Genomic DNA, 27,170 nt, shown 5'->3' on the forward strand with positions numbered 1-27,170 from the left:
CTAATATCCTTCTTCCGACAACCAGGCGCCGTGCGGCTCTGACTTTTTCGTACTTTGTTTCGGAATTTTAGGCGCAACCTTGGACTCTGCCGCTGTATAATTTGCGTCCGTGAGCTCAGGCCAAGTGCACGAGCGGTCGTACATCTTGTACTTGGGTGCCGTTCCACAGTTCTGGTCGTAGATGAACTCGCAGCAGTCGTCAGGCTCGAGAGCAACCTCAGCGCGGCGCCAGTACGAGCAACCCTGGCCTGTGTAAAGCAAGAAAGAGAAAGATGGAAATCTTACCAATCTATATATAAAAGCACGCAGGCACCCAGACCTAGAGTGTAGCCACTTCAAAAAGGTGCGCTGTTGGGCTAGATTGTTGAGAAATCTTTACGCTGCTTTCAGTTTCTACCCGGTCAAAAAAAAAAAAGACAGAACCGTGCCCAAAATGCGAGAAAACATTTTGCCGCTCTCAGACAACGAAATAAGTTCTCTGCCCAACGATTCAACATACAGTCGTGAACATTGAGCAAAAGAAAGACACATTGGTTTTCTCAATGTGGGCGTGTGTATGTTGACCCTTTTGGAAATGTTCCCTCCTCGGCAAACGTCATACCATCAACCCTTGATTAAAGATTCTTCTCTAGTAATTCTGTTGTTCTATATCTACTGCAAGGGACGGCGCATTACTACAGAAAAGTCTGCTGTTGCTAGAAAAATGTTTTGGTTACTACGTGTCGATGGCTCTAATACTAAAAATGTTTTGAACCTTTTCGCACTTGAACTCAAAGGAGAAAAAGTTGAATGGAAGGTTTTGATAGGAAACGAAGTTAACTTAGTAATACCGCTTCAATTTCACTTAAAAGTGGCCACATAATGACCAAAAGTGCATTAAGGACATTGATTAATTGGTCTGATAATGGTCAAGTGGGGCCGGAGTTAAATGCGCATGCGAGGTTGGTGTTCATAGTAGCAATCAGCTCCTCCATCAGGTGGCATACAGAGCAAAGGGATCACACAATGCATGTATGTTTTTCCAATGTATGCCCATCTTTTCGAAAGGATATGGCTCACACTGAGACATGTCTTGCGTTTTGGTATTTTTGCTTAGCCAAGGAATGATATGACACCGCAGCTACACAGGAATGAACAGTGAATAATTTATTTTTAGAATAGAACGCAGCGGTGCGCACCCTGGACGACATGGCGAGGAATCTCTACAGATTATTTGTATTGTATGGGGGCATAAAAAAGCTTTGTTGATGATAAAGTTATCTAAACTCACCATTGGCAGCATATGGATGACGGGCTATAAAGCAAGATTCACAGCTTATGTAGATGACATTGAAATATTCCTGAATCCCAACATCTGAAAGAGAGTAGAATATTGCATTTGAGCTCATGGAAAGTGGGAAATAAAGTGGTGGAGTTTCAAATGTTTTGCTCTGCTTTCATTTCCCTGAGAAACATTACACAAGCCCTGCCTGCCGGAAGCTTGGCACACTCTTTCGGTATCTCTACCCGCGTTTCAGAGTCTCGTCTTCTCGTCAGACGAACAAAGGTCTCTGTGTAAGTAATGCTGTCGCGATGTTTTGTTCTACACAGTCAGTAAATAATTCATCAACCCGTACATGTATTTCTTGAGACCTCTGCGCGTAGCTGCAATCTAGAGGCATGTAAACGAGCTTGCTTGATAGATTTTCTGCCCGCGATGACTTCTTATGTGTTCAAACTCATTTATAGGTTGATTAAACATTGTTTCCTTCACAATCTCGTAAAAAAAAAACAAGCATGAACTGCAGTAACGAACGGCTTCAAGTTTGTTGAAAGCTGCAATGAATTTATGAAAATTTTAAGCCTTTGACCAAATCAGGTATTCGTTCCTTTTACTTTGCCATCGTACAAAGCAACTGCAGGACCGGCATAAATAGAAAAAAGTTTGGTGCCCTGTTTATAAGAAATGCAGCGAGCTTGTCGCAATGAACGCCGAGAGCAAGAATTTTTGTTGTGAGCAGGCTCCAGGATGAGAAAAAAAGTTTACAAAATTTTTCAGCTTTTGAAGTTTTTTTCAGAATTAGTGCAGATTGATTCTTACTCAAATTAAGACTGCAAAGACGTTATTTTTCTGTCTTCGGAATAAACTGGTAAGTTAAAGACAGCGTAATGGGGTTTGTCTTGTCTGTGCCCGTCTCTATGTCCCCCGTGCTCCGTCCCTGCTCTGCTAGTAACTATTCCGAGCGGCAAAAACAATTAACTAACCCAAGCTATGCGAAGAGCAACTGTGATTGGCTGCCTTATCTCGTGTCTCCAGTATTTGTAGGCAGAAAGCACTCCTGCAGAAAAGCATTCCTTTTAACCTTCATCACACCTTCGCGTTAACGTGTTTGATAGCCGACAAAGGGCTGCATTGGTGAAATTGGCACCCATTGCCTGTAAAACTGCTTCCACTGCCGTCACGCGGAGCACGTGCACTGGACGACGTGGTGACAAGGTGTCGCCAAACAAACTAAGCAATCCTTAATATTTTAGAGCGGTAGAACTGCTACAGAACTGCAGGTATGCCTTTCAACATGGCTGTGGCCATGAGCGGCTTTTACTGCCTCCTGCAGAACGTATGTTAGTTTGTCGGTTTCATAAAAATCGTCCCGGTTTTTTTTACGGCTTTTCAATTCATGCAGGTTCAGTATAGCCGCTATAGGTTGGACTTTCATCAGGGAAAACGAACGTTTGATAGTCACTTCAGTCTCGTTCCCCATAAGTATTTTCAGTAATGACTGACGTGACCGGGCCTGAAAACAATGGTTCCGCATGGGTTTGGTCCGATGCGATTGAAAGATCCTGTATGGGAGCGCGTTTCCCTAAATTGATGTGCTTGTTTTTCTTCACACAAAAAGAGAAAATGAGAATACGAAAGCGAAAAGTTCATAAAGTTTTGCAAGGGGAAGTGCCAGGCTCAGTTGCACTACCCTCATGGTCATCCCATCTGAAACGTTCCGTATCGCATTTGTGTTGATGTACTTACCGCCGTATGGAGTGAATATCTTTCTGTTCTTTCCTACGTAGCATGGTGACGAGCTCAGCGTTACTCTTCCTTTCCTGAAAGGTGAAAAGTGCTTTATTGCCGGCTATTATGTTTAGCACCAGGCAGCATAAACTTTCTAGGATTTTACGCACTCAAAGAATTGAGGCAACACAAGTGCCAATCAGGTTGCATACTCTTGTTATTGATCCTTCGTGAGACCACTGCATCCCTCATTGAGGTCGAGTCATTCAATATATACGGTACTCTTGTGGATTTCAAATAGAACCCTTATAAATTCGTAGTAACTGAAGGGAGAATTTATTTGCATTTGGGCAGCTTTTACACTAACACTTTGCTGTCACCACGAAAAACACAACCTTCGATTCACAGTGTACCTGAAATCTTGGGATGTAAAGCTGGTAACGAGAAGGTTATCTTTAAATCATATGCTTTTCTCAGTATGGGTTTCTTTGGATTAATGAATAAAAGAAGTCGGAAGCCTGCGATGCCTAGAAAAGCTTAAGACAACTACTCCTCACATGTCTTCTAACATGAATAATCACGCCTGTTTCTACGCAGCAATTAAATTTCAAATGACTCGTTAGTGTTAAGCCCACAAATCGGAGAAATCTTGCAGCGCAATCTCGCGCTGCCGAGAAAGAATGCACATCTCGAGTATGTGTTGCAATTTAACTCGAGGTGTGATCAGCTGGCATAGTTCTGCGGTGTAGTGGCCAGCGAAACTCTTATGCTCGCGCCGGCGCGGGTTCAAAACCATGTCGCGGAAGTTTTTATTTTATTTCTGTATGGGCTGTTGCTATGCTAGGTATCGTCAAGGTCAAATTCAAGCTCAAGCTTTACACAGACTCAGTGAGCCGGTTAGACATCGTCAAGTAGTGCTTTCCCATCAAAATCATGAGGTAAGCGGCAGTGCACACTTCCATATCGCCACTGCTAAGGAAAGCGAGAACTGTCAATGTCAATGCACTGTCCAAGTTTTCGTCACTCTTGCGTCGATCTTGGTACAGCTATCAGTGCGTCATCGTTACGCGAATGGTGGCGATGGTATAGACTGCGGGAAACTGCGGTAGGACCGTCACTGCTCAAACGTCACCGTGTATTCTCGCTCCACATAGTCGGACATCATATACTCCGTCACGCAGACCTCGGATATTCCGCTCACGTCTACGCTGCCACACAAAATCTCTTTTCGAATTTGCCTAATCAAAACCATTCAGATATTGTGACGTCTTTTTACTTTAAAAACTCACTGCAACACATTTTAGAATTCTATATATATCCCCTGATATTAGTAAATTCTTTCAAGTGGATTTTAGTGCAATTCACTACGTCGTCAGTTTGTACTGTCAATGGTTTCAAGGCGAAAGCCTTTAATGTCTCATACTGTCGTCCGTTAACGAAGCGTGTCACACGCATTTCCCTCGAGAACCTAAAAATATAGAAGGATACCAGAGATTGCTTCAGATAGAGGAGGAAAAAATGAACCTAGAAGCAAAATTTCATGACCGTAGGTTATTTAGTTAATTATTACAGGCAAGAAAGTAGAAATTGCGTCGTAACAGCGGTGACGTCGTTATAACCCCGGGAACGGTGTGACGTCACATCCACAGCAAGTCGTCACGGCATATTGAAAACTGTCACAGAATGGTCGGAAAAACATCGGATTTGTGTCCAATGAGATGGAAAAAATGTGTAATTAAGCGTAATGAACACTTAAGGTTCCCGAAAGATGTATAATTTGGGTATCAATATAGCCACGGGAACGCTGTGACGTCACATCGAATGGAAGTCGTTAGGGCATAGTGCCCTCGGCTTTCGCCTCTCAACACTTCAGTTGCCAAAGTGTCCTCGTGATTTTGCCAGTAGAAACACTGCCGATGACAGGACGTCTGCAAACATAGTCTCTTCGTCCGTTTTCTCAAAACTAATAGGAGCTACCTCCGTGATTTTCGGGAGATATTTCTCGATATTTTCTGCCGGAATAGAAGGTCGGCATTGACATCATTTAAGCGGTGCGTGAAATTTTATTTATAAAGTGCAAGAAGGTTAGACATATTCACAGAGGTCACTCTCAACAAAAAGATATACTTGAAACATTCTTACAGATAGCCTTCATGTCCGAAAGTCAGGACAACCGGTGTGCTGAATTGTTCGTATTCCCCATATCTGTTAAACTTGACACACTTAGCCGTTCCACCGAAGTTTGGGTCGGCATAGTAGTTTCTGTACATGAGGTACCATTCTCCAACATTGGGGTAACACTGCAAAGACACAGTTGACCACATAGAAAAGGTTAAGGTTCAGTGCGTCTGTGACTACAATTAGTTGTATGTCGAGTGCAGTCGCTGTGGCTGGCTGAAGCGTTTGTTTTTATCATATTGTTCTGGAGGTCATAACTGCAGTCTGGTTGAGTTCATTTAATGTAGCACATAATACGCCATGTTGCTCATCAAGTGCATTAATGCATAATAATGCACTGAGTAAACCCTACGTATTCTCTCGCTTTGAGTGCGGACTTGCGTGTGGGATTTAAGCAAAAACAAAAAACTACAAAGGTTTGTTTTGTCTTTTTTCCTGGTTCATTAATCTCAGTGCAACGGTTTGCATTCATACATCCTATGGTGAGTTAAAGGAAGGAAATAGGCACAGAGTCTGCTTAAAAAAAGCTGGAGCAGAACAAAATATGTAGCGATGGGCGGTGCCTCCAGAGTGTAAAACAGGCAGCGAAGAAAGCTGCATGATTGCTAGCGTACATTTCAACTCGTCGAAATGTACGGAGTCGCATCTATACCTGCCGCCTATTGCTTGCCAAACTGTGAGCGTGCATCATGCATGACCAGATATATGAATAAGTTATTTTCTTTCTACTGATGAGGAATTCACAGTCGCTGCACATATTTATTACCTCACCGCCAGATGATATGAGCAAAACAGTTATCAGTTGAATCCTCGCGTTATTGGGCTCGAATAAAACCTCAACTGGACACAGAAAAGTTTTCCCGGTCACTTTCGTTTGCCAGCATCTCGCGAGATCTTTTTTAAACATTTGTCTTGAGCACGTCATTTAGTGTTAACTGTTGTACCTGTCATCTCCGTGAGGTTTATTCATCAGATATTTTTAAGTACTGTTTCCTGCAGCCGCGCAAGTAATCCTAAATACATATAAACAAACAGAAAATGGTAGAAATTGTCTAGCTCATGTATTGACCTCATCTTATGTATTTCAATGCCCTAATTTCAGCACCACCTGTGCCGTTACATTCCTGGCCCTTCGGGAGACGTGCATAGAGAATTTCCGATGTAGAAACAGAGCACGGCGAATTAATTACTGAATAACTTCAGTTACTGTGTTAAGTGAGGGAAACAGAACTAATGACAAGGACGGGACAACACTACACAGGAGTTTATGTAACATGCGTAACCTTGTAAACTCCTTGTCATTAGCGCTGTTTCTATCACTAAACATCATACGCCATCTGTCTCGCCCAGATTCCCTCTTAGAATTCGTATGATTTTGCGTGATGTAGGGGGGAGCGGGCTATAAATGTGAGCAATTTACGAAAAACTGAGAAAGCACTTACGCGGCTTGAATCTTGATATTTTTGTAGGTCACTTCGTAACTCTGGATAGAAATTACTTGTTCCCAGCCTTATCAGCAGGTTCAAAGTGAAGAGCAAGAGACATATCGACAATAGGTTTGGTCGTGCAGACATTTCGCCTTCACAAGTAGAGGGGCACTTCTCCTGCTAACGTTTCCAAGCTTTGCTTAGGCCAATATAAACCAGCCCACTATAATTTGTCCCGGTCGATCAGCTCTTTGTGCAGCTGTCATCAACGCGTCATTACCGCCATGTTTTCCGGATGTGCACTCTCTCCGGCGTGCTTTTCTGTAATAAATTTTTAAATTACATTAGCTAATCTATACAGGTCTTCATCGTTTATGGGTGAGCGGTTCAAATGCCCGGATATCCGTTGTCCAAATTCCGAAGCTCCAGAACTAGCACATCCGCCCTTTGAGGGCATGGAAAGAGAAATCGGTTCGCTTTGAGGTTCCTGCTCAACGAATGTGTTTCAGCTAAGTCAATCACTGTCACTAGTTTAAGCTGTTTATATCAAATAGTCCACGTGGGGTACTTTGATAAAAAGAGAATGCAAATTTTTCGAGCAGGTAATTTGCCGTTTCCTTCAGAAAACTGCGATGAAGTAGTGTAGAAAACGTGCTGCGCTGATTAGAGGCTTACAAGAACAATGCCCTATAAGGGCCAAGAAACGTAGCAATAATTTCCTCTGTATCGTTATTTTTATATGGTAATCCACTAGACTGGAGCTAGCATTTATAAGCTGTGCCAGAACTTGAAGCCATTTTATGGTGCCTTGTTTGATGTAATTCTGCTACGCACTGAAAGAGATTTCATATTGGACCGACGGCTGGACGGAAACTTGGAGCACTTGTAAATGCGGTTAAAACACGTGTTGACACCGGCGTAGCTTCCGCGCTCACAACAAAAACGTAAAAAAATAAGCGTACAGCCTTTAAGGGTATGACGCGATGGCGTTGATTGCTCTCTTCGTGGTTTTTTTTATAGAGTCAGGCAATATTTGACTTTATAAAGATGGCAATACTAGAGTCCATTCACTGAAATGTCTTTGTCCTCTTATCCATAGCGAAAAACTTCTTTTCGCTGGCCTTCGAGCAAACTAGCACACAATTTCGTGTACACAGCAAAGTGCCAATCTATTTACACACTTCCCAAGATATACAAAAACTACGGCAAAAAAAATGCCGAAATTTTTCATAAAATTTTATTGCAACCGAGCACCGTTCCCTTATCTTGAGCATGTATTCTATCAACCAAGCAAAATTAAGAACCAATTCAAAAGTGTATAACCGCGGAGGCTAATTCATTATTCCGTATATTTCCCATCTCCAAGCATTTAAAATTCTTTTTAGTATTATCTTCATATTGGCTCAGCTTATAATATTTCGCGAATTAGAAATTTTCATACAGATTTTGCCTTTGTTCCCCACTGAAAAGTAACGGAGTAACTATTACAATATCTGAAAAGCATCAAGCGTGTCAGATAAACTGCTGTGAACAAATGTGTAAGGTGCTCGATTGTCGGTAATCTCGTACCGCTGTTTTGAATTGTGTGAAGGCACAGCATTATGAATGCGGCTTAATGGAACATGATGTTTGTTCACTTTCCCTTTGAGAAAACTTAGGCGAATGCTGTCTGGGGTGAGAGCTTGGATATGGACTGCAGAGACAGGAAGGTAGTAGAGATATTTCGCCACTGTTTCATTATAACGATCTTTATTCCGCGACCGTGACATGAGCTTGTCGCCATATCATTCATAAAAATGTCAAATTATATTTTTGTTTGTTTCTGTATGTTTCTGTACATTTTGTTCTGTACATTTGTTTCTGGATTGTGTTGCTTCGTTGCCGTCAATGCCAGGGGGGCCAAGATTTTTTTTCAATCCTTAAAGGAACGGCTTTTCTTCTTGGCCCCTTTCGCAATGTGTACGTCATGTTGTGAAGAACAAATAAACTGAAGTGATTGATTGATTAGTTGATTAGTAAGGTTGGGAAGGGTTTTGCGAGAGGAGGCTGTCATAGCAAATATTACAGTTGTCAGTACACGTTTAACGTGTGATATACAGGAACTTACACATTACCCATTTTTGAGGCTCATGTGGGATACATGATGAATTGACTATACCGTTTTGTTACTCCAAATAGCCCAGCTTTTACCGTGAAACGTTTTAGCTTTAGTGATCTCAGGCGGAAGGATCTTCGAGTTTATTATAATACTCGACTTCCTGCGAAAAGTCGCTAATTCCTTTCTGCACAAAACAGGACGTAGGAAATGGCAAGCGGGAAATTTGGGTGGTTAGCGATGGCGACTCAAATCGAGAGCTAAGTGGTGCTTTCCGTTGCTTTGGCCGTTGCGTAAAAAATTCTGAATATCGAGTGGTAGTGTCACTTTGTCACTAACTACGAAAAGTTGTATGGTGAAACGTTGATTTACTGCTTGGGGTTTTCTTTACAATTTTAACGTTAATTAAACCGTCCTCAACCCACAGCCTACCTTAGGGTTGGGTATTTGACTTTTGAACTATACAGCTGACGTCGTAAGCAATAAATGTCAGGGAGATAATGTTCTCTTGGTATTTACAATCGGCTCCTTTCCATTTCTTTCTCTCCAATATTAGACACGAGTCTATGAACTCGGATCATTGTTTGAATCTGGCGTAGCATGTTAGACTAATAAGCAGGCATACCTCTCCTTTATTCATTGAAGCCTCTGTCGCTCTCACTGTTTGTATAAGCGCAGACCTCACATGCATGCGTATACTCTGCTCCTCGCTTCATCCGTGGTGTTCTGTCACTTTTTCGTGTGCCTCATATTTCAGATTAAAAAACTGCCTACTTTTTTATCAGACACTCTAAGATAACCAACACAGCCGCCCCTGCCATTGACATAAATTCTGACGAAATGTTATCTGCGCGAGAAAAAATAATTCACCACTTGTAGGCATCACTGGCTTGATGGTCCGCTCCCTTCGTATTATGTCTTCGTTTCTGTTTTGTCCGTCAAATGTTTAGCCCGTTGCTGCCATTGTGAACAAGCAACTAGACCCAATTCTGGCATTTTTATCACTGGCGTACATCATATTGTCACGTTGTAGTGACGGCAGTCCAGCGGTCAGGAAGACACCAGAAATACTTTCAAACGAAGCTCTTTATTTGGGCTGACTTGCGCCCGCAAAAGAACTGACTCACTCGGTGGCGGCGTAAGCAACAAGCGTGCTCGTCAATCGTCGAATTACGAATGCCCGCTGCTCGCGGCATCGTTCAATTTAAAGCCGACAAGGAAACTTCGAGATAACAGGTCGAGATCATCTAGAGTAATCTAGAAACACGCAGATGTAGTTGTTCATGGCTGTGAACAATCGAGATTAGTCCGGCCGTTTCTCGCGTCACGAACAAAAATGATAACACCCCTTTTCTGCGGCCTTGCGCGAACGAACGGACGCTACAATGATACGTGGCAATATGTTTGCGCAGTAGGAGTTGATGAGAGCCCTCCGCAAAGACATTTTGTATTGTCTGAACCGAAGCTCGAAGAGAGATTTACGTACGACATCTTTAATAAGCGTAGCACTGAGCGTAACTTTTAAGCTGAGGAGATATAAAATAAAAAACACGGAATATTCATCTGTGAGCTTGACTTAAGTGAAGCAGAAAAGGAGGAGAAAGTAAGGAATATAGAAAACGAACTACGCACGGAAAAGAAAAAACCTCAATGTAAACATAGCTTATGATCATAAGCTATGCATGACGTCTCGAGCTTAGAATTTCCACCAAAAATTAACCCAATACATTGGACCATCCGAGGGCTCTCAGACTTCACGACTCCACCGCAATTACACCCCCGTGGGCTGTTAGGACCAGTCTTTCCCGCGGCAGAAGGCTGCGTAGTATTTCGAGTTGGCAGTACATTGTTCCCGTTATGGTCGTCAGTGACCGAGTGGGCATGCTGGCAATTCGCGCTTTCGTGAATACAGCGCACACAAACACGGACCGAGAGGAAACATGCTACAGGAGCTATGACATGTGTCTCCTCTTTGCCGATACCCTGGTGCGGAGTAGTTGCGACCTTTTAGTCTCCTATACTTTCTTTAAATTCACTATTTCAATATGCCAGGTTCATTTTTGTTTTCAGGCCCCGATTCTTCGTGCTATAGTCTCGTCTGCTTCTTGACTTCGCTTTTTGTCCAGTCCCCTAAATTGTTTATCTCTATTTGTCATTTTCTATATTTCCTGAAAATTTTCTTATATTAACCGTGTGGTGTGATGAGATCGCTCTACGTTGTTTCCTTCAGGTGGTAGTGATAACTTAGAGTGATGACGCCGAGAACCAGATTGAATTTATTGTTAATAATGGAAATACCTGCGAAATAGCGAACTGCTATGTCTTGTTAGTATGTGTACCACAATTCTGGAGATCAGGGAAGTATCATGTGCCCATGATCGTGTTAAACACAGCATGTATGCCACACTGCAATTTATTTATTTATTTATTTATTTATTTATTTATTTATTTATTTATTTATTTATTTATTTATTTATTTATTTATTTATTTATTTATTGCAGTACCCGCAGCGCCGTGAGGCTTTACAGTGGGGGGGGGGGGGAAGACGACTCAAACACAGTCGAAAAAGCAGGAAATGCAGATAAAAAGAAGATAGGCAAGCAACTGAATTTACAATCAAACAAGCAGACAGGTAACACTTTCACAATCATTGAAGAAACAATGGCTCAATTACAATGCATATTTCGCAGTGAGGAAAAAAAAACATCAGTGGAGGTAATGGTAGCAATATCATGTGGCAGTTTATTCCATTCTCGAATTGTTCGGGGGAAGGACGACATCTTGAAGAAGTTCGCTTTACACCTGATGTCTTTAATTTTAAAGGCATGATCAAGACGCGGTGAACCGAACCATGCAAACCATGCAAACGGTGAACCGAACCATGCAAAACAAACCTCTCAGTGTTTAGGGCGTTCACTGAGGTGCGCTTTGTCAGTCGTGGCACTCTGAGTTTATTTCGATCGATGGCACCTTTCTCTGATATCGGTCTCTAAATGATCTTCGGAAAGGCTTTCTGAGTCAAGCGGATGTTAATAATGGTAATTATGTTGTATATTTGCGTATAGCAAACCATGCTACAGCGATAAAAAATCGACTCCCTTATTAGAAATGGCAACGGACGCAATACAATTGTGGATTAACAAAGATGGAGTGTCAATTGGTATTTGTTATTTCCGTTAAGCGTTGATTTCTTTGCTCCATACATGCTGAAGACCCGAGACATCGAGTGGCTTTAGACTGAGGTGAGCACTGGAGCCTTATGCTTAAAACAATATTTGGCACTACTTTCATGGCGGCTGAATTTCGATGAAGGCGAAATTCTAGAGACCCGTGTGCTGTGCGATGTCAGTGCACGAACCCCAGAATATAGAGCAGAAGAAAGAAACATCAAATTAATATTTTGTCGTTTTTTTTTTTCAATTCGCATTCGCGCGCTGGTCTCGCCTCGACTGCCGCCTTTCGGGCAACACGCAAGCTACCAAGGCTACATCCGAACCCGTTGGCTCTGACGGTCCAGCTTGTTTATTATCCTGAGCAGTGGCTTTAGCCGCTTTGGTTACGACGAATTTAAAAAGGACCTGGCATCCTAAGCGCAGGAACAGTATTAAGTGATGATGGCGTGGTGCAGAAGTTGCAAAAAAAAAAAAGGGCGGCTTACTTTTGTGTTCTATTTGTGGGAGCGGTACGCCAGGTTGACTGAGCTCTTCTTGCCTCTACGTGTACCGCCTGGATCTGATGACTAAGCTCAAAAGAAGATTTGACACCACTAAATAAGCCTTGTGCTATTCTTTCACCAGCCGTCATGTAGTCAGATAAATATTGACGACAGATGTGCCGCCAGTAAACTGTTTTCAGCTAGCAACACTGTTTTTCTCCGGCCCGTTGTGATTGGGTGAAAGTTACATCCGCGAATGGGATAATTCCAGGATACAGGCGTTGTAGTTGTCGTGTTTGGTTTGTGAGAGTACGCCGAAAACAATGCGATGGGTCCGGAGCATCCCGACAAAGTGGGGGAAATTATGCAGCTGCAAGTCAAGGCTGTTTCTGTACCAGGTTTTTCAGCGTTTCTTTATTATAAACTGAGCTTTGGCTTTGAAAACGCGTTCGGTAAGTGCATTATAAACGTATATATCTACAAATTTATTGTCCGACTTCTAGTCAGCTTCTATAAGATAAGATTGAATGGGCGACTTATTTAACGACCGGCGTCGCTTCGTTAACGCAAGTTACTCGCCTCTCACGTTATCTCAGGTCTTCCACAGGGGCACTGCTTGTGATTCGCTTCTGTTTCTTTAACAATAACGACAGCAAAGCTTACCTATCTACTAGTATTCGTCCATTTCAAAACAAACTCGATTAAGTCCTAAGCGACGTTACTCTGGCTGTGTCACATCTGATCATTGTGCAGTGCATAGTTATTGCCTTGAAGTGCCGAAAAAAAGCAACTTCATGCTTCGTTTAACTGCTCTCTTAATTGCAGTCTCAGTTGCTTAGATATAACAATCCTGTCTTTATATTGCTGCAAGGTAGATGTAGAGTGGTAGCCTAGCTTCCATAGAAGCCCATACATTCAAAACAAGGTGGATTGTTATGCGGAGTAACTGCCTCCTGCGAAGTCAGTGCACCGCTAAAGAATGGCGTCATAATTAAAAGCCCCCAAACATGGCTTCATTGTATACGTGTCGTTCAGCGGGAAAGAGACATGCTCGAAAGTCTCGACGTTCAGCGCGACTCACAAGACAAGAACGAATGAAGACACGACGCGCGATGACAACCGCTACAAGCTCTAGACAATCAGCGCTAGTTGAGTTTTCTTCCTTCGTCCTCGCCTTGTGTGTAATGCTGAGTTTCAAGGTGTTAACGTAACAATGAGCTCAGTTATTTGTCTTAATGCACGAATGGTACATTTTTGGGAGTTTGACTCCGTGTTTTGGACCTGTTTTCGAGCGCTAGAGTTTGAGAGGAATGGTATGTGACAGAATTCCGTTGATCGATTTTTGCGCGCAGAAAATGGAGCAGTAGTGCGTTTCCTTAAACAAATATTTTATTATTTGAAAACAAGGATATATCATTCAGGGTAACATTAATGATGGAACATGAGAATGCTAGACTACGCCACAAGACAAGTTTGAAATCTACACTGGAAGAGCTTCGTTAGCTACCTGCCTGCTGTTTATAGCTGGCATAAGAGCGCTGTAAAAAAGCGTTGCACTTTCCCAGTCAAATTAGCGCTGCCTTTTAGTACATACAGAGTGCAGCCATTTTCCTCACTGCGATAAAAAGCTGAACTGACCCAAAAAATGACGGCAAAACGTTGGCAAGTGACGGCAATTAGCAAGCACTTGCACCAAGACATTTTGCTCGAAGCTCTTAATGAAACAACGGGATTAAAGATTTCTGTGCTTAACGAACAAATAAAAATACGTCTCAGCATCGAGATTCTGCAAAAAGAGTAGACCATGCCATGCAGCATACATTACTTTCTTCTCTTACCTATGATAATAAGACCGTATAAAATGGGTGCAAGAACAGAATATCTACAAAATTCAATGTATACCGAAGAATTTTCAGACCTTGTTAATAGTGCACAGTAGCATGTTAGCAGCGCAAACTTTCAAGGCAGCGTTCAGCTCACGACGAATCGTGCTATAGTTTTCTCAAAAGCATTCCCCAACATTCAGTTTCAGTTAGAAAAGAACAAACAAAAAATGAAAAAACAAGGTTTCAGAACCTACTCAATTCCTTCATCAGGGGCGACTGCGGGCGAGTTGCAGCGTGCCTTTTCTTTCCCCACCAGACAGAGCTCTGTCCAATGTCTTTTTTTTTCAATTTTCCAGCATTTAGAGAGATCTGAAGTATATATATATATATATACTCCTCAATCTACCTCAATTACATAGCACGCAAGCCCTGTACATCTTATCATAGACATTAAAGCGCTGCCAAGTGCAGGCTGATCGTGGCGTTGCTTCTCCTTGAGTACAAAAGATTATCATTATTATTTTCACTCAGTACAGTCAACACAACGCACAATCACTGTCAAAATGCAGGTGCAAGGAATTGAGCGGAATAAACTATAGGACACGCTATTTCGTGCAAACTACCAAGTGATGGTAAACGGTAAACGGTGGAAGGTCGCAGTGCGGAGGCCTCTAGTGCTCCCTCCTGTTGGTGTGAATAGGGTAGGGTGCGGTTCTTGGGAGTCGCAGTCTCAATGCTGAGGACCACGAGGGAGAATGCATCCGCAGAGCGGCGGTAGAGGTCACCGGTTTGGGTTCAGGTGCAGGAGGATGGAGATGGTATAGAGTGCACCCGCAAGAACCTCGAGGAACCATGACAACAGGCGTCTGTGTGGGCTGTTCTCTGGGTAGCAACGAGAGGGGAATGGTGCTGCGCGGCCGTGTAACGACGGCCGGTCGCTGAGTAACTGGGAATTAGGGGATTGTCGGCAATGAGCTCGCCCATCTGGTCGCACGCGAAACTCTAGACCAGCTGCCGTTGATACCAAGTTGGTCCATACCCTCGGAGCACTATAGGAGACTGTCCTGCGCCTCGCTATCAAGGCACTCTGCCTCAAGCTTCGTCTCGACAAGCGCCTAAACCTTTTCCCTCATTCATCACTCATCGTGCCGGTGGCTGGCCTCTCCGGCGCATCAAATGAATGCACTCATCCCCCATCGCTAACTATTTTGTTATCGCTCTCGATCGGACCCTTCCTGTCCGAACTGATCCTCTACATATGAGGTCCTATCCCATTGCCTCTTCTACTGCCAGGCTGCTCAGCTGCCGGCATCCTATCCCCTTCCCTTTTCATCACCACCTGTCTCGACTGGCTTGGTGCTACGAATAATAAATGAATGCGAATAAATGTATTACTACTACCAAGCGATCATCCGAAAGTCTCACCTGGCACCTCTCACCAAGGCAGTTAAGGCACCTTTATGTTTGCTGTAGGGACCGAGTGACACGGCATACCAAAGTGACTGAAATGCCTTGCCACTTCAGTGGTCAGCGGCACATTGGTCAGCGGCACTTCGACACTGAACACCACTGTGACAGAAGACGAATATAAATATTTATTTATTAGGGAACATGTACTTTTTAGAGAAATGCGCGCTACTCACGCGTCTTTATTACTAGTAACTAGAACGGTGTTTTACGTGGTGTTTAAACAGAAATATATAATCAATTATTCACCACTCATCACATTTTGAAGCTTCCCTTTTACTGTCCTATCTCAGGCCGCTCTCTCTTGGTTCTAGGCAGCACTCGAGCTATGCCTTCGCAACGCATATGAATTGACCTTTATTACAGCCATTTTTCCCTGATTCTTTTACACCCGCACAGAAGTAATTACAAACTTTTGTGCCGACCTTCCGTGGGCCATCTTTTTCAAGGAACTAGAATAAAGCATCTAACCACGTCCTCCGCTGCCATATCGGCGTGAAGTTTCATTATGCCCTTTTTTTCATAACTGCTAACGTTCTGCGCCTTCATAAGACTTGTAGTTACGTGGGAACATGTTTGCGACCCCTGTAAAGTAATAAGGGAGTAATTGCTCATTAACATCCACCCGAGCGCAGCCATACGTCTACAAGGGAAAGCTACTCCAGCTACTCCACCTTGGGGTATTTCCCAAACACTTGACAGTTCCCACTTCGAGTTATAGATCAATTCGCTCTCGCCTTGCCATAAGCTTGCCGTCCCGGTTAGCTCAGTTGGTGGAGCGACTGCTCCGGTGAAGCGGTGGTCCCGGGTTTGAACCTCGTACCAGGACGAATTTTTCTTTAACTACGATGTTTCTGAGAAAGCTGTATAGCTTTCCGTTGTAGCCGTATTGCTGCGCTCGGGTGGATGTTAATGAGTAATTACTCACTTGTTACATATATACCCCACCTTGGGGGATTCCCCTAAACATTTCACTGACCCCTGTCAACATAATCTCCTCGAGTTATTTGAGAACGATGCGGCGGGATCAAGTTTTTGTTCTAGTTCTGGCAGAACTACTGAAATTAAACTACAAACTAATATTCTCCCTGTTATACATTCACGCTAAACCACCCGACCGTCCTTCTTATATAAATTGTGACATGAAGTTGTGAACCGCAGCCCCTGACTGATTAAAACAACAGTATTCTGCCATGTCTCGCTCGCTTCGCTTTTTTTACACATTTTCAAAAGTTAATACTTTTCCGCTCGCTCTTTCGTTCACCATAACTATGACAATTTCTATCTCTCTGTTGTGAGACGCATCTGTAATTATTAAAACTCTCCTGCCGTAGACTGGCCTATTCAGGCAGCCTTTGACTCAATAAAATAGCTAAAAAAACTAAAGGGTAGCATTTCGTAGAATAGCGATGCCGAATGCATGGAGCAAGGTGAGGGGCATTCGCGTGGATTTTAGATGAAGCCTTCTTTTTGACCACCACTTTTTTAGTAACACTTGTGGTCCTTGATTTCGTAACCCGTGTCTTGTAGCTATGTTCAGAATAGAAGCAGGACAAGAACTAAGACAGATTTTTGCTCGCATGCAGAACACTTTACGTGTAAGAATTGGGATGATGAATCGCAACTTTCGTCTTGAATGCCAACTTCGCGCTCCGAGCGGACAATTCATAAAGTAGGTGGGTATTTTAATTATTTCTCTCACAATATCACTGCAGCTTGTACTGCACAGAAACAGTAGCCTTTTAGCACATTTTATTTTGGACAAAGAAGACGGTAGCTTCTCATGTAGCGTATAGGTCGTTACCAGCCGCAGGATGAGTCGTACATTTGGTACTTGGGTGATGCACCGCAATTTTCGTCATAGATGAACTCGCAGCAGTCGGCAGGCTCATGGAGTGTGTCGAAGCGTCGCCACAACGAACACCCATAGCCTGTGCAGTGACATATAGGAATTGTATCCCAAGATTGGTCAGTTGGTAGCCTGACAGCATAATCACAGGCCACAGCGCAAACTACAGATAACTCAAAGAAGAGAACGCGGAAAACAAAAAAAAAACATGTTGCAGGAATATGCACCCTCCTTTCATGAATGAATATGACTCCAGGCGCTACAGCACAGCCAATATCTTGCTAACTCAAGATACCCTCCACAGTCGAAAAATTAGGCCTCGTCAATTCCGGCGCCAGCGAATAGGAGTGGTGTTTGAGGATGACGACGTCAAAAAGCAGAACAGTTACGCGATCTCAAAAGTGTGCCGCTGCTTTGTGCTTCTTTGTCTTGAGTGTATTCTGTGCTTTGCTGTCTGTCGAGTTCATGGACCTTCCGCCAATTAGTCTCGAAAGCGTATGTAAAACGATTAGAAAACTTTGAAGCACCGTAGCAAAATTTGTTTTAGGAAAGGTAATGGTGGAAAGCTAGCCAGATTATTTCGACTACGTTTGGTCTCTACCTCACAACGAAACAGCACGCGTGACGAAAACTTTATGACGCGAGAAAGCATTGGACCACAGTAAACGCAGTAGTCATCGCTGTGTTTTTGGCAAAGTTGGCCATTCCTTGGCTAAATACCGGGAACAGTGACCAAGGACATATTCTACATATTCCACGTGTAGAGAAAACAAATTAAAACTGAGAGCGGTAATTTTAGATGTATGAATAGTGCGAAATGAATTTAATAGAAGGTTGCACATGTTTTATTTCCACATCGAACCCTTTTCTAAACAGAACTGTGGCTAAAGTGCATGACATCAAGCCTGTCTCTTTCCTTCGTGTTGTAAATCCGCGAATTAAATTTAATCCAGTTTTATATTTACTTGATTGAGATCTGCTGAAAGCTGATAGAGTTGAAAGGAATCTTTGATACCCCCACGGTATGAAATACGCAGGCAGGCGAGCGCTTTTCATCGCTCGCGTTGTCTCCCCTGCGTCTGTTTAGAGCTGTGAGAGTGTCAAGTGTTCATTAGCTTCCCTTTGGGGAAGCCTTGAAATTTTTTATCGCTTCACATCTTGTGTACAATCAAGTAAAAGCATATGACATCACCGAACACGCATGTTCTTCACATAAAAAGAAGAGGTTGCAGGTTGTGATGATATGCGCAGGCTTAATAATTGCCCTTTCGACCATAGCTCCGGACACTCCTATGCGGTGTACTTACCGTTTGCGGCATAAGGATGGCGAACCACAAAGCATGAGTCGCAGTCAATGTATATTGCGTGGAAAACCTCCAGAACTCCGTCTCCTGAAATTGATAGTAGCTTATCAGCTACTACGCTAAGGCATTTGTTTCAGTTTATCGCTGATGTGATGCAAATGGATATCATTAACATTAATCATCGCACTGTCTGCGTAGAATATCTTTTTAAATTTTCGGCCCACAAAGGCAGGGACCGGCTAGAAAAAAGAGCGAAGAAACCTTTCGTTTTAGTATGCGACTTCCCGCCATACGGCGATATAGGCATTATAGGCGATATGGACACCTACTTATTTTGCGGCCAAAAATTACCTGCTAACTAGCAATTCATGATAACTTTATGATCAGATCACTTAAACAGCCCTGTACGCTGTTTTTGCTAGCAATGTTGCATTGACGAAATTTGCGCAGGTACGCAGCATGCTGGCGAAAGTAAGTGTATGAACTTTTGAACAGGCAAGATGGTTTACGTTTTCAGGAAGCATTCTAACGTATACAGCAGACAAAGACAACAAACAGGATGTGTAAGAGCCATTCGCTAGCTTTCATCCGGCCAGAAAAATGTAGCGAAGCAAGAAGACATGCCCAGTATTAACACTCGGAAGTAACGCCCGCTCACGCAACGCGCTTAAGGTACACGCTTTGTCAAAAGTTTAGGGCCCAAGGAATTTGCTTCCGAGCCACATCGTGTCGCTCATGATTAATTCCCAGAGTTCAAAACCGCCTGGAGACAAGATTTCGGCTCCTGCCCACCGCGACAGGTAGGAATCGCTGCAATGCTTCCTAAAGAAACAGTAAGCTTGCCGGAAGTTCCTAAGGAAACTGTTACCGATTACGATGCTCTTTACTGGGCAGTCTCTCAGGGGCTCCAGTAAAAGAACTCGGGATGATTGTCACTTTGCAACCCGAGATTCAGCGAGTCATGTGGTGCAATACATCGCATATTCTCTGACTAGTTGCCTTGTTTTCAGGCACAGTGTTCATGGCATCACTATGCTGTGACATGACGTCACTGTCGAAGGTGTCCTGCGGGCTAGTTTGTGTGAATCCTTAATATTAAAAACTACATAAAAATATGAGGACACGAGGACGAGAAAAGGCATACGCAGAGCATAAACTGTTTTGTGTGTATTTGTTTTGTTTTTCCATCCGCATATTTTCGCGCAGCTTTCTCAAATGGGTGTCACCGTGTTCAGATTGCAGTGTGCAGGCATGACTTGTTACAGTGACGTAATACGTGGTGCCTTTACACGCGAGTCTAATATCGGAACGCGTTGCGATGACGTAATCAGTAACGTCATGCAGGCTGATTAACAAACATGACGCAGTGAAACCTTGACATCGCTAACGGCGGTGCCCTTAACATATATCGCTGTAAAATGGTTATCAGAGCATCATGCTCAACTCGTTCTTCTTAGTTTACCAATGTCAAGTATTTGAAACAAGGAAAGAAAAGAGAAGGCGTCCGTACTTCAAGAACCAAACGCATGAGGACATGTGCGTTCTTACCATCTGGTACAAAAGAAACATTGTTTTTCGCAGAGTAACACGGAGAAGATGCGAGGTCAAATCTTCCTGTCCTGCATGAAAGAGAGCAAATAATACTTGATTACCGAAGTACTATTACTTTTTGTAGTGAAACGCTTGCAATGTTCGATTGCTAAAACGTAAGTTTCATCTTCCCAAAGATGCACTAATTTTTTATTTTATTAGTATCATTCGGTGGCAAGATTCGGTACGAAGGTCTACATGTTACAAGCTGAGTGCTCAGCAAGGCGGTGAACAGTCGAATGCCGTGCTAAGTTCTTTTTAGCTGCCCACTTAGGAAAAGGCCTTAAGATCATGAATAATGTTGTTCTGGTTTTTGGTGTTAACCTTTCACGATATCCCTACGTGTGCCTTAGATACTTTCAGAGCCAAGGCAACAAGCACCATCATGTAAACAACTATAATTTTATGCGAGCCCCACTGACATGAAAAAAAATTTCCCTACGACTGTTGGCAGGGATTACGTGCCGCAATAAAATTGGCATTCATTGTCCTTACAAGATTATTGAACCTATAGAAAGCACATCATTTCAAACAGCAGACTACGCCAGAAGAATGTAGGCGTAAATGAATGCTTGCATCTAACAAGGCATGTATTCATTTATTCTCTCAAATGTTATGATATCACTCCATATTGAACGGGGGCTCACACTATCTGGTTCATTATTTCAGTTAATCATTCTTGAAACGCACAGGGAAACAGAATGATTTCATTTTTCTTTTTGCAAATTTTACGTTTCGATGAAAGAATAATGAAGCATATTTGAAGGAATCATAAAGTTTTGATATGAATACAGAAAATGTTTCGTCGCCTGTAGTGAGTGACACAAGACGAGCTTTTATCGACTTCATTCTAGCAAGTCGCAAGTACCCTTACATTGATCCATGTTGTCCGAATGTAAAGATAACGGGTGTGCTGAAGTCGGCATAGGTGCCGTTTCGTCTGAATTTAGCGCATTTTGCCGCTCCTCCCAGATCTACATCGGCGTAGTAGTTTCGGTAAATAAGGGCCCACTCTCCAACATCCGGGAAGCACTGCATTGATGGAAATAGTAAAGAAAAAAATCAGGTGCCCAATACAACATTACAAAAGCAATGAATCAAGTGCCAAGTTTTCACAAGAATTTCTTAAATTGCTACATTACTTTTAGAGTTCGGGTATGCGTGCCAAACGAATGATTCACTGATGAGCAAATAGGAACTCTAGCTACTGCAGGCCTATTTCTTGGCATCTACATCAATTTGGTAAATTCGTAAAATAGACAATACAGAAACCATGGTGTTTATTTGGCTTCGATTACTGCGCAATTTTTTTTTTACGTTACTCTCCGAAATGGTTGAGTATATTTTAGCCAGCTCGCAGGTCCCCTTCTCTGGTCAGTTGGGGGATCAACAGTAGACCAATAATGTTAACAGGCTAGACGCCTACGTTGAAGATGAAGTTTATTTACTCTTTAGCGAGTACGGACATCGAGAGCAAAAAGCTCCCCTCAGCTTGTCAGGCTCTCGAAGCCTGAAAAGGTCGGCAGCACTCCAATCATGCATACAGATAAAGAAAGGAACATCAAAGACACAGCGGAAGGGACAGAGTGGTACATAGAATATGGGAACACAAGGTTTCCTGCCAAAATTGAGCAGAAAAGGTAAGTTGACGGATGACTTAAGGATACAGCATTAGGCTTAACAGCTTCTGACAAATCCAAACATCAAAATAAATACAGGAATGTGAGAATGACGAGATACTATGTACATTTAAATGTCAAAACTTGATTAGGAAGTCTCGGACAGAAAAAATAACAAATTCTACGCTTTGAATTTATCTTCTAAACAGTACAGGCATCTGAGAGTAGACTTTGCTTGACGGAGTAATTACAGGTTTCTACGGTCTTCTTAATTTCAGTTCTTGTGAGACGACAAATTCTTCAAAAAATACCGATAATAGCAGCACAGATGTAAACCTCAAGACTCCTCTGATCGCTCCCAATTCACTGATTTTAGCCCTACCTGTCATTAACACGCATTTCTTGCTTCCGAGAGACACCGTTGCTAGACAGGACTGAGGATATTTCAGCATACTCACTCGACTGGTATCTTGGTACCTCTGCAGGTCGCTTCGAAGTTCCGGATACAGCGGAAAGTCAGCCATCGCTGTGAAGAGCTGCAGAATGAAGATGGAAGTTGAAAGAAACATTTTGAGCCTTGCAGAGTTCCTGGCTCCCAGCCTTAAACCCCAAACTGTGGCAGTTTATCCGCAGTGCGTGCTTTAAAGGAAGTTTAAAGGACGTAGCGTCTGTTTCAGTAATTGCGCTTCAGGCACGTGTCAACGCAAAATATCCCGAGGTAGCGCTAAACTTCCTGTGGCATTTCAGGCAACAACACCCATCAAATTGCAGTGGTGCTACGAAGCGGAAGGTGCATAAGAAGAGAAATCTCATCACTTGCTCACACAAAAGCATCGCGTATATTTGCAGTCATAATTATCACTTCATTTTCTGTGGACAGTTATGAGTTATTTGCTTAAAAGATTAATACAGTTAAAGGTAAGGCATAAAGTTTTCACACCTATATTTACAATCACCGTATAATACAGTACGGAGATCAATAGTTGATGCAAAATAAAAGCATGCGAAATTTCCGCCTTTTTTTGGGCTGAGGAAGTGATGTGGTTACATTCATCAAACAATGTTGGTTCACGAGGCGTCCCATCGCATGCGATGTCCTCTGCGTTTGGTCCTGTGTTACGAGTACTACATTTGTCGTCATGAACAGCGAATTCGCCCAAACAATTACCCACCCATGGGAGCATGGAGTAAAATCTTGTGCTCGATTACGTGGCTTTTTGGTATGCTTAAAAGGTGCACAATAAAACAGTGCGAGGCCGGTTCACAGCTTTGTGTAGACGAACGGAAAAAATGCAGTATATGTTCCCAAGGAAACGACTGGACAGGCGCCGCAGGAAGCACTGAAAGAAAGTGGTCCTCCTCTCGTTCTGTCGACAATATGTTATGGATGCTTTCGCTTCGTGCTCAGTAAAACGCACGTCTTGAGGCGAAACCTGTGGGGAATTAAAAGTAGCAGAAGTGAGCCATAAACGATTAGAACAACGACGGTACACCGAATCAAATAGCAAGTGCTTAATGACGTATGCGTACACTGCTCATAAAGAATACAAAGCGCTAAATACCATAAGTAGCATAAAAAAATTATTGTTTTAAATTTTCCGCAACATGATTAAAACTTGTGACTTCGGCGCAAAAAAGATTCCGTGATCGCCGTTGTTTTTTCAGTCACTTGCTGTGTAGCCAAGGCACAGCCTAGCCTCTGGAGCCCCCAAAAAAGTGTTGACAGTAGTTTCAAGAAATGCTTCGGCGCGGCAGACAAGGACAAAACGTAGAATAACACCACAGAGCGCCAAGAGAGGCAGTGCCGGCGCACTGCAAAGAATGTGGCTGTTTCCCGCTCTTCAGCGGTACAGTTATTTTAGGCCGCAGAAAAGACAAGCTTCCAAGAGAAATTTTTGAAGCAGCAGTGATCCTTCGTTCGGGGACAAACACATGCGTGAGCAATCCATGAGTGACGCTTCTCAAGAGAGAATTAGAATTCCTATCAGAATGATTAGATTTGGGGCATGACGATGTACGCGTTTGTCACACGTGCCATGGGTGCTGATCATTTTGTGCCTAATGCTGTCTTCACTGCATGTTATCTTTTTTTTTCTTTTGTCGTTGATGAGCGCAAAGCATATATTCGTTGACGCGGGTTCCAATGAAATCAGTTGTTAGTTGGCGCTCTGTGGTGTTATTCTACGTTTTGTCCTTGTCTGCCGCGCCGAAGCATTTCTTGAAATATGTATGACCAATTGGCCTACAAAACAACCCTTCTCAGCTGTTGACAGTAGCTTACTCGAGAAGTCGGTGTTTGCGACACCTCTAAAATATCCCCTTTTAATGAAAACAGTGTCTGTCGTTCAAATGCGGTAACCTCTCTATGAAAGCCAATATCAGTTTTTCTTCGCCATATTAACAGGTTTATAATAATACGAAGGTATGATCGTACGGTAAGGAAAGCTACCATCAGCATATAAGTGAATTTAATTGACATGGTATGACGCGTCATTACTATACAGGAGATGGGATGTGAGAACTGAGCCTTGTGGGACTCTTGATGACAAAAGCACCGAAGGAGACTAAGTCGAGTTAAAACATGCGTAATGTGACCGGCAGCTAAGGAAACAACGTAATTAGCGTGGAAAGTATTCTGCAGCGTGGGGTTCGAACTTAGTCGAATGCTTTCTGTAAGTCTGGAAGTATGACATAGGTCTGACTACCCACATCATGAGAAAGTTTGGCGTCATTAGTTCTGTAAGTTAACTGGCTTGGGACGAAGAAGCAAGGAGAAGAGTACTAAATTTTCTCGACATGTTTTTCGCTGCGTGTTTTGTAGATTCAGCAGATATGCGCGAATTAGCTGTGAATCCTATTTGTGCGTAACTTGTCAAAAGTTGCGCGTTGTTGAATTTGTAGTAAGGCACATCTTTCGCGTTCTCCTATGACCCTGCTAGCGTAGAGGATGACACCGATTTCTTGTCTGTGATATCAAATTATCTTTTAGTTATCCGAGGCAGCAAAGAAGAAACAGTTTTCCTGTTTTCATAATTTGGGCTTTTTTTTTCAGTAAGGTTAGGAAAAACAAACACAAACTTCACTGCTCATTGTATGCTCAGATACTATTCAGGAATGCAAATTACAAGCAAAAATGAAGTTTCGGTTAAGCTACTGAGTAATTATTCCCTTATTACAAACCTATGCCACCCTGGCGAATTCCTCTAAACATTAGTGCCAGATTTTTTCCGACTTCGCGCTCATCCATTCACGCTCGCTTAACCATATGCTAGCCGTCCAGTTTCGCTGAGTTGGTGCAGTGACTGCTCTGGTGATGCAGTGGTTCCAGATTCAAAACAGGACCAGGACGGATTTTTTAACTACGAAGTTTCTCTGAAATCTGTTGGCTTTCCTTCCTAGCCGTATGGATGCGCTTGTGTGGGTGCTAATGAGTAATTAACCCCTGATTAAAAGGAATTTCGAACATGCATGTTGCAAACATGTAGGAAAAAATTAGCAAGGACGCTTCAAAAGCTTAGGTTGAAACAATACGAAAGCATTGCAGTTCCGTTATAATTCACTCTGGTTCTATCATAGTTGTATTCCAATTTAATTTGAATTTTGTTTTCGTTCTATTTCTTTGATCTTGATGCAGTTGTAACTGCTAGAAGTAAACACTACTGGTTAACATTTCATATTTTCCCGCCATTGAGGATGTCACACCGTTTCGACCAGTCGCAAGTTTTGTAACCGCCGGGTATTTTTGTCGATGAGCCATAGAATGATTAGGCATTAATAACAATTGCAATAGAGTAGCGACATACGCTGCATAAAAATCGCCGTGAACACTGAGTTATGGTTTGCTCGGAGCTACTTATTGTCGCTGATGTCGTCTAAGGCTTCTAAGGTTTCAAATAACAACTCTTGGAAATCGTTCGCAGTGCAGGGCAGGTCATCAGGTTAAGAAGGGACAGCGAGACGGAGTTGTTATAGTAAATACCGTGCCTTCCAATTGAGCTTTATAAAGTGTTGTCAACCTGACCCTACACATTACTCTTTTTTTTTCGTTGCTCATGCACATCGTTGTGATGATTTAAGTATGCTGTTCCTTTACACCAAATAGCCCTGTTTTTTACCATGGGGCGTTTTGAGCTGAGTGACCTTAGGGGGAAGGATGTTTCAAATTTAGTCTAATACCCGAATTCCTGTGAGAAACGGGAAGTTGTTTTCGTGCACGAAGCAGCAGGCGGAAAATGACAAATGGTAAACTGCTTTGGTTATCGAGGCTGACTCACGTCTAGAGCTAGTACTTTTTTATTGTTGTCGCATGATGAATTTCAGTATGCGTAGGGACAGTGAGATCTGCGCGCTAGTTACTACACTTTTTATTTTAGTTCATTTTTAAATACTGCGATCTTTAAAACAACATAATGACCGGTGGGTAAGCACATTTGTACACTTCAAAAAGCCAATGACAAATGATATAACAGAAAAAAATGATATACACAAGCTCTATTAGCCGCTTCATTCGTAAAAAAAAGGGCTAATGCCTTTGCATCTTTGGCAGGACGTGGACCAGTGTGCACCCGTCGCTCATAACACCTACCACACTAACACCTAAATTTTACGTGACAGTCAAGAACGGGGCTTCTCGACTAAGTTTTTTTATTATTAGTAATACACTTCCCGTAAAACTCTTATTAAATCTAAATCAAACGGTCCACGCCTTCTCTCCGGACGCTATCCCGTCGGCCTTTGCCTATTTCCTAAATCATATAATCAAAAATCTTTACATGCACCAGCCATGCACAACTCCTGCCGCATAAAACAACCATGAATCGCTCTCTTGTCCTCTCCTTGTTTTCTTATTCTTTTTGCGGAATTGTTAGCACAGTCACCTCCCCGCTGGAGCTTTCGTTCAACGCCACCTTGCCGACTTGGTGCGCATCACTGAATGACACATTTATGATTAGCACAACCATCCGGCCATGAAATTCCCGTCCACTGGAGCCTTGGACGTAGTGAAATATGCAAAAAAGAAACTGAAGATGGCATTTTTCTAAAGAAAGGAAACGCTCGCTGCGTGGCCTGCACTGAGCAGCATTCGGCTGGATTTCAGGAGGAGCCCGTCATAAGAGCACCCCGTCTGCAGTAACACTAGCAGGCCTTGATGCTGAAAACCGAGTGTTGT

General features: G+C 42.8%; 1 protein-coding gene and 1 pseudogene across 1 annotated transcript; both read right to left on the reverse strand.

Annotated features, from left to right (window-relative positions):
* On the reverse strand, positions 1–6,741 carry LOC149330970 (uncharacterized). Its single transcript, XM_089559520.1, has 5 exons — positions 6,610–6,741; positions 5,132–5,289; positions 3,008–3,081; positions 1,271–1,354; positions 1–248 (listed from the first exon to the last, which is right to left on the reverse strand). Exons 1-5 carry the CDS (start codon positions 6,739–6,741, stop codon positions 1–3), a joined length of 696 nt encoding a protein of 231 aa, XP_089415646.1.
* Positions 6,742–17,438: 10,697 nt separating this feature from the next.
* Positions 17,439–22,524, reverse strand: LOC149330971 (uncharacterized; annotated as a pseudogene).
* Between the last annotated feature and the right edge of the window lie 4,646 nt (positions 22,525–27,170).

The sequence above is a fragment of the Amblyomma mixtum genome, chromosome 9 (genome assembly GCF_055824585.1).
Source record: "Amblyomma mixtum isolate Tamu chromosome 9, ASM5582458v1, whole genome shotgun sequence".
In the NCBI taxonomy this organism is placed as follows: domain Eukaryota; kingdom Metazoa; phylum Arthropoda; class Arachnida; order Ixodida; family Ixodidae; genus Amblyomma; species Amblyomma mixtum.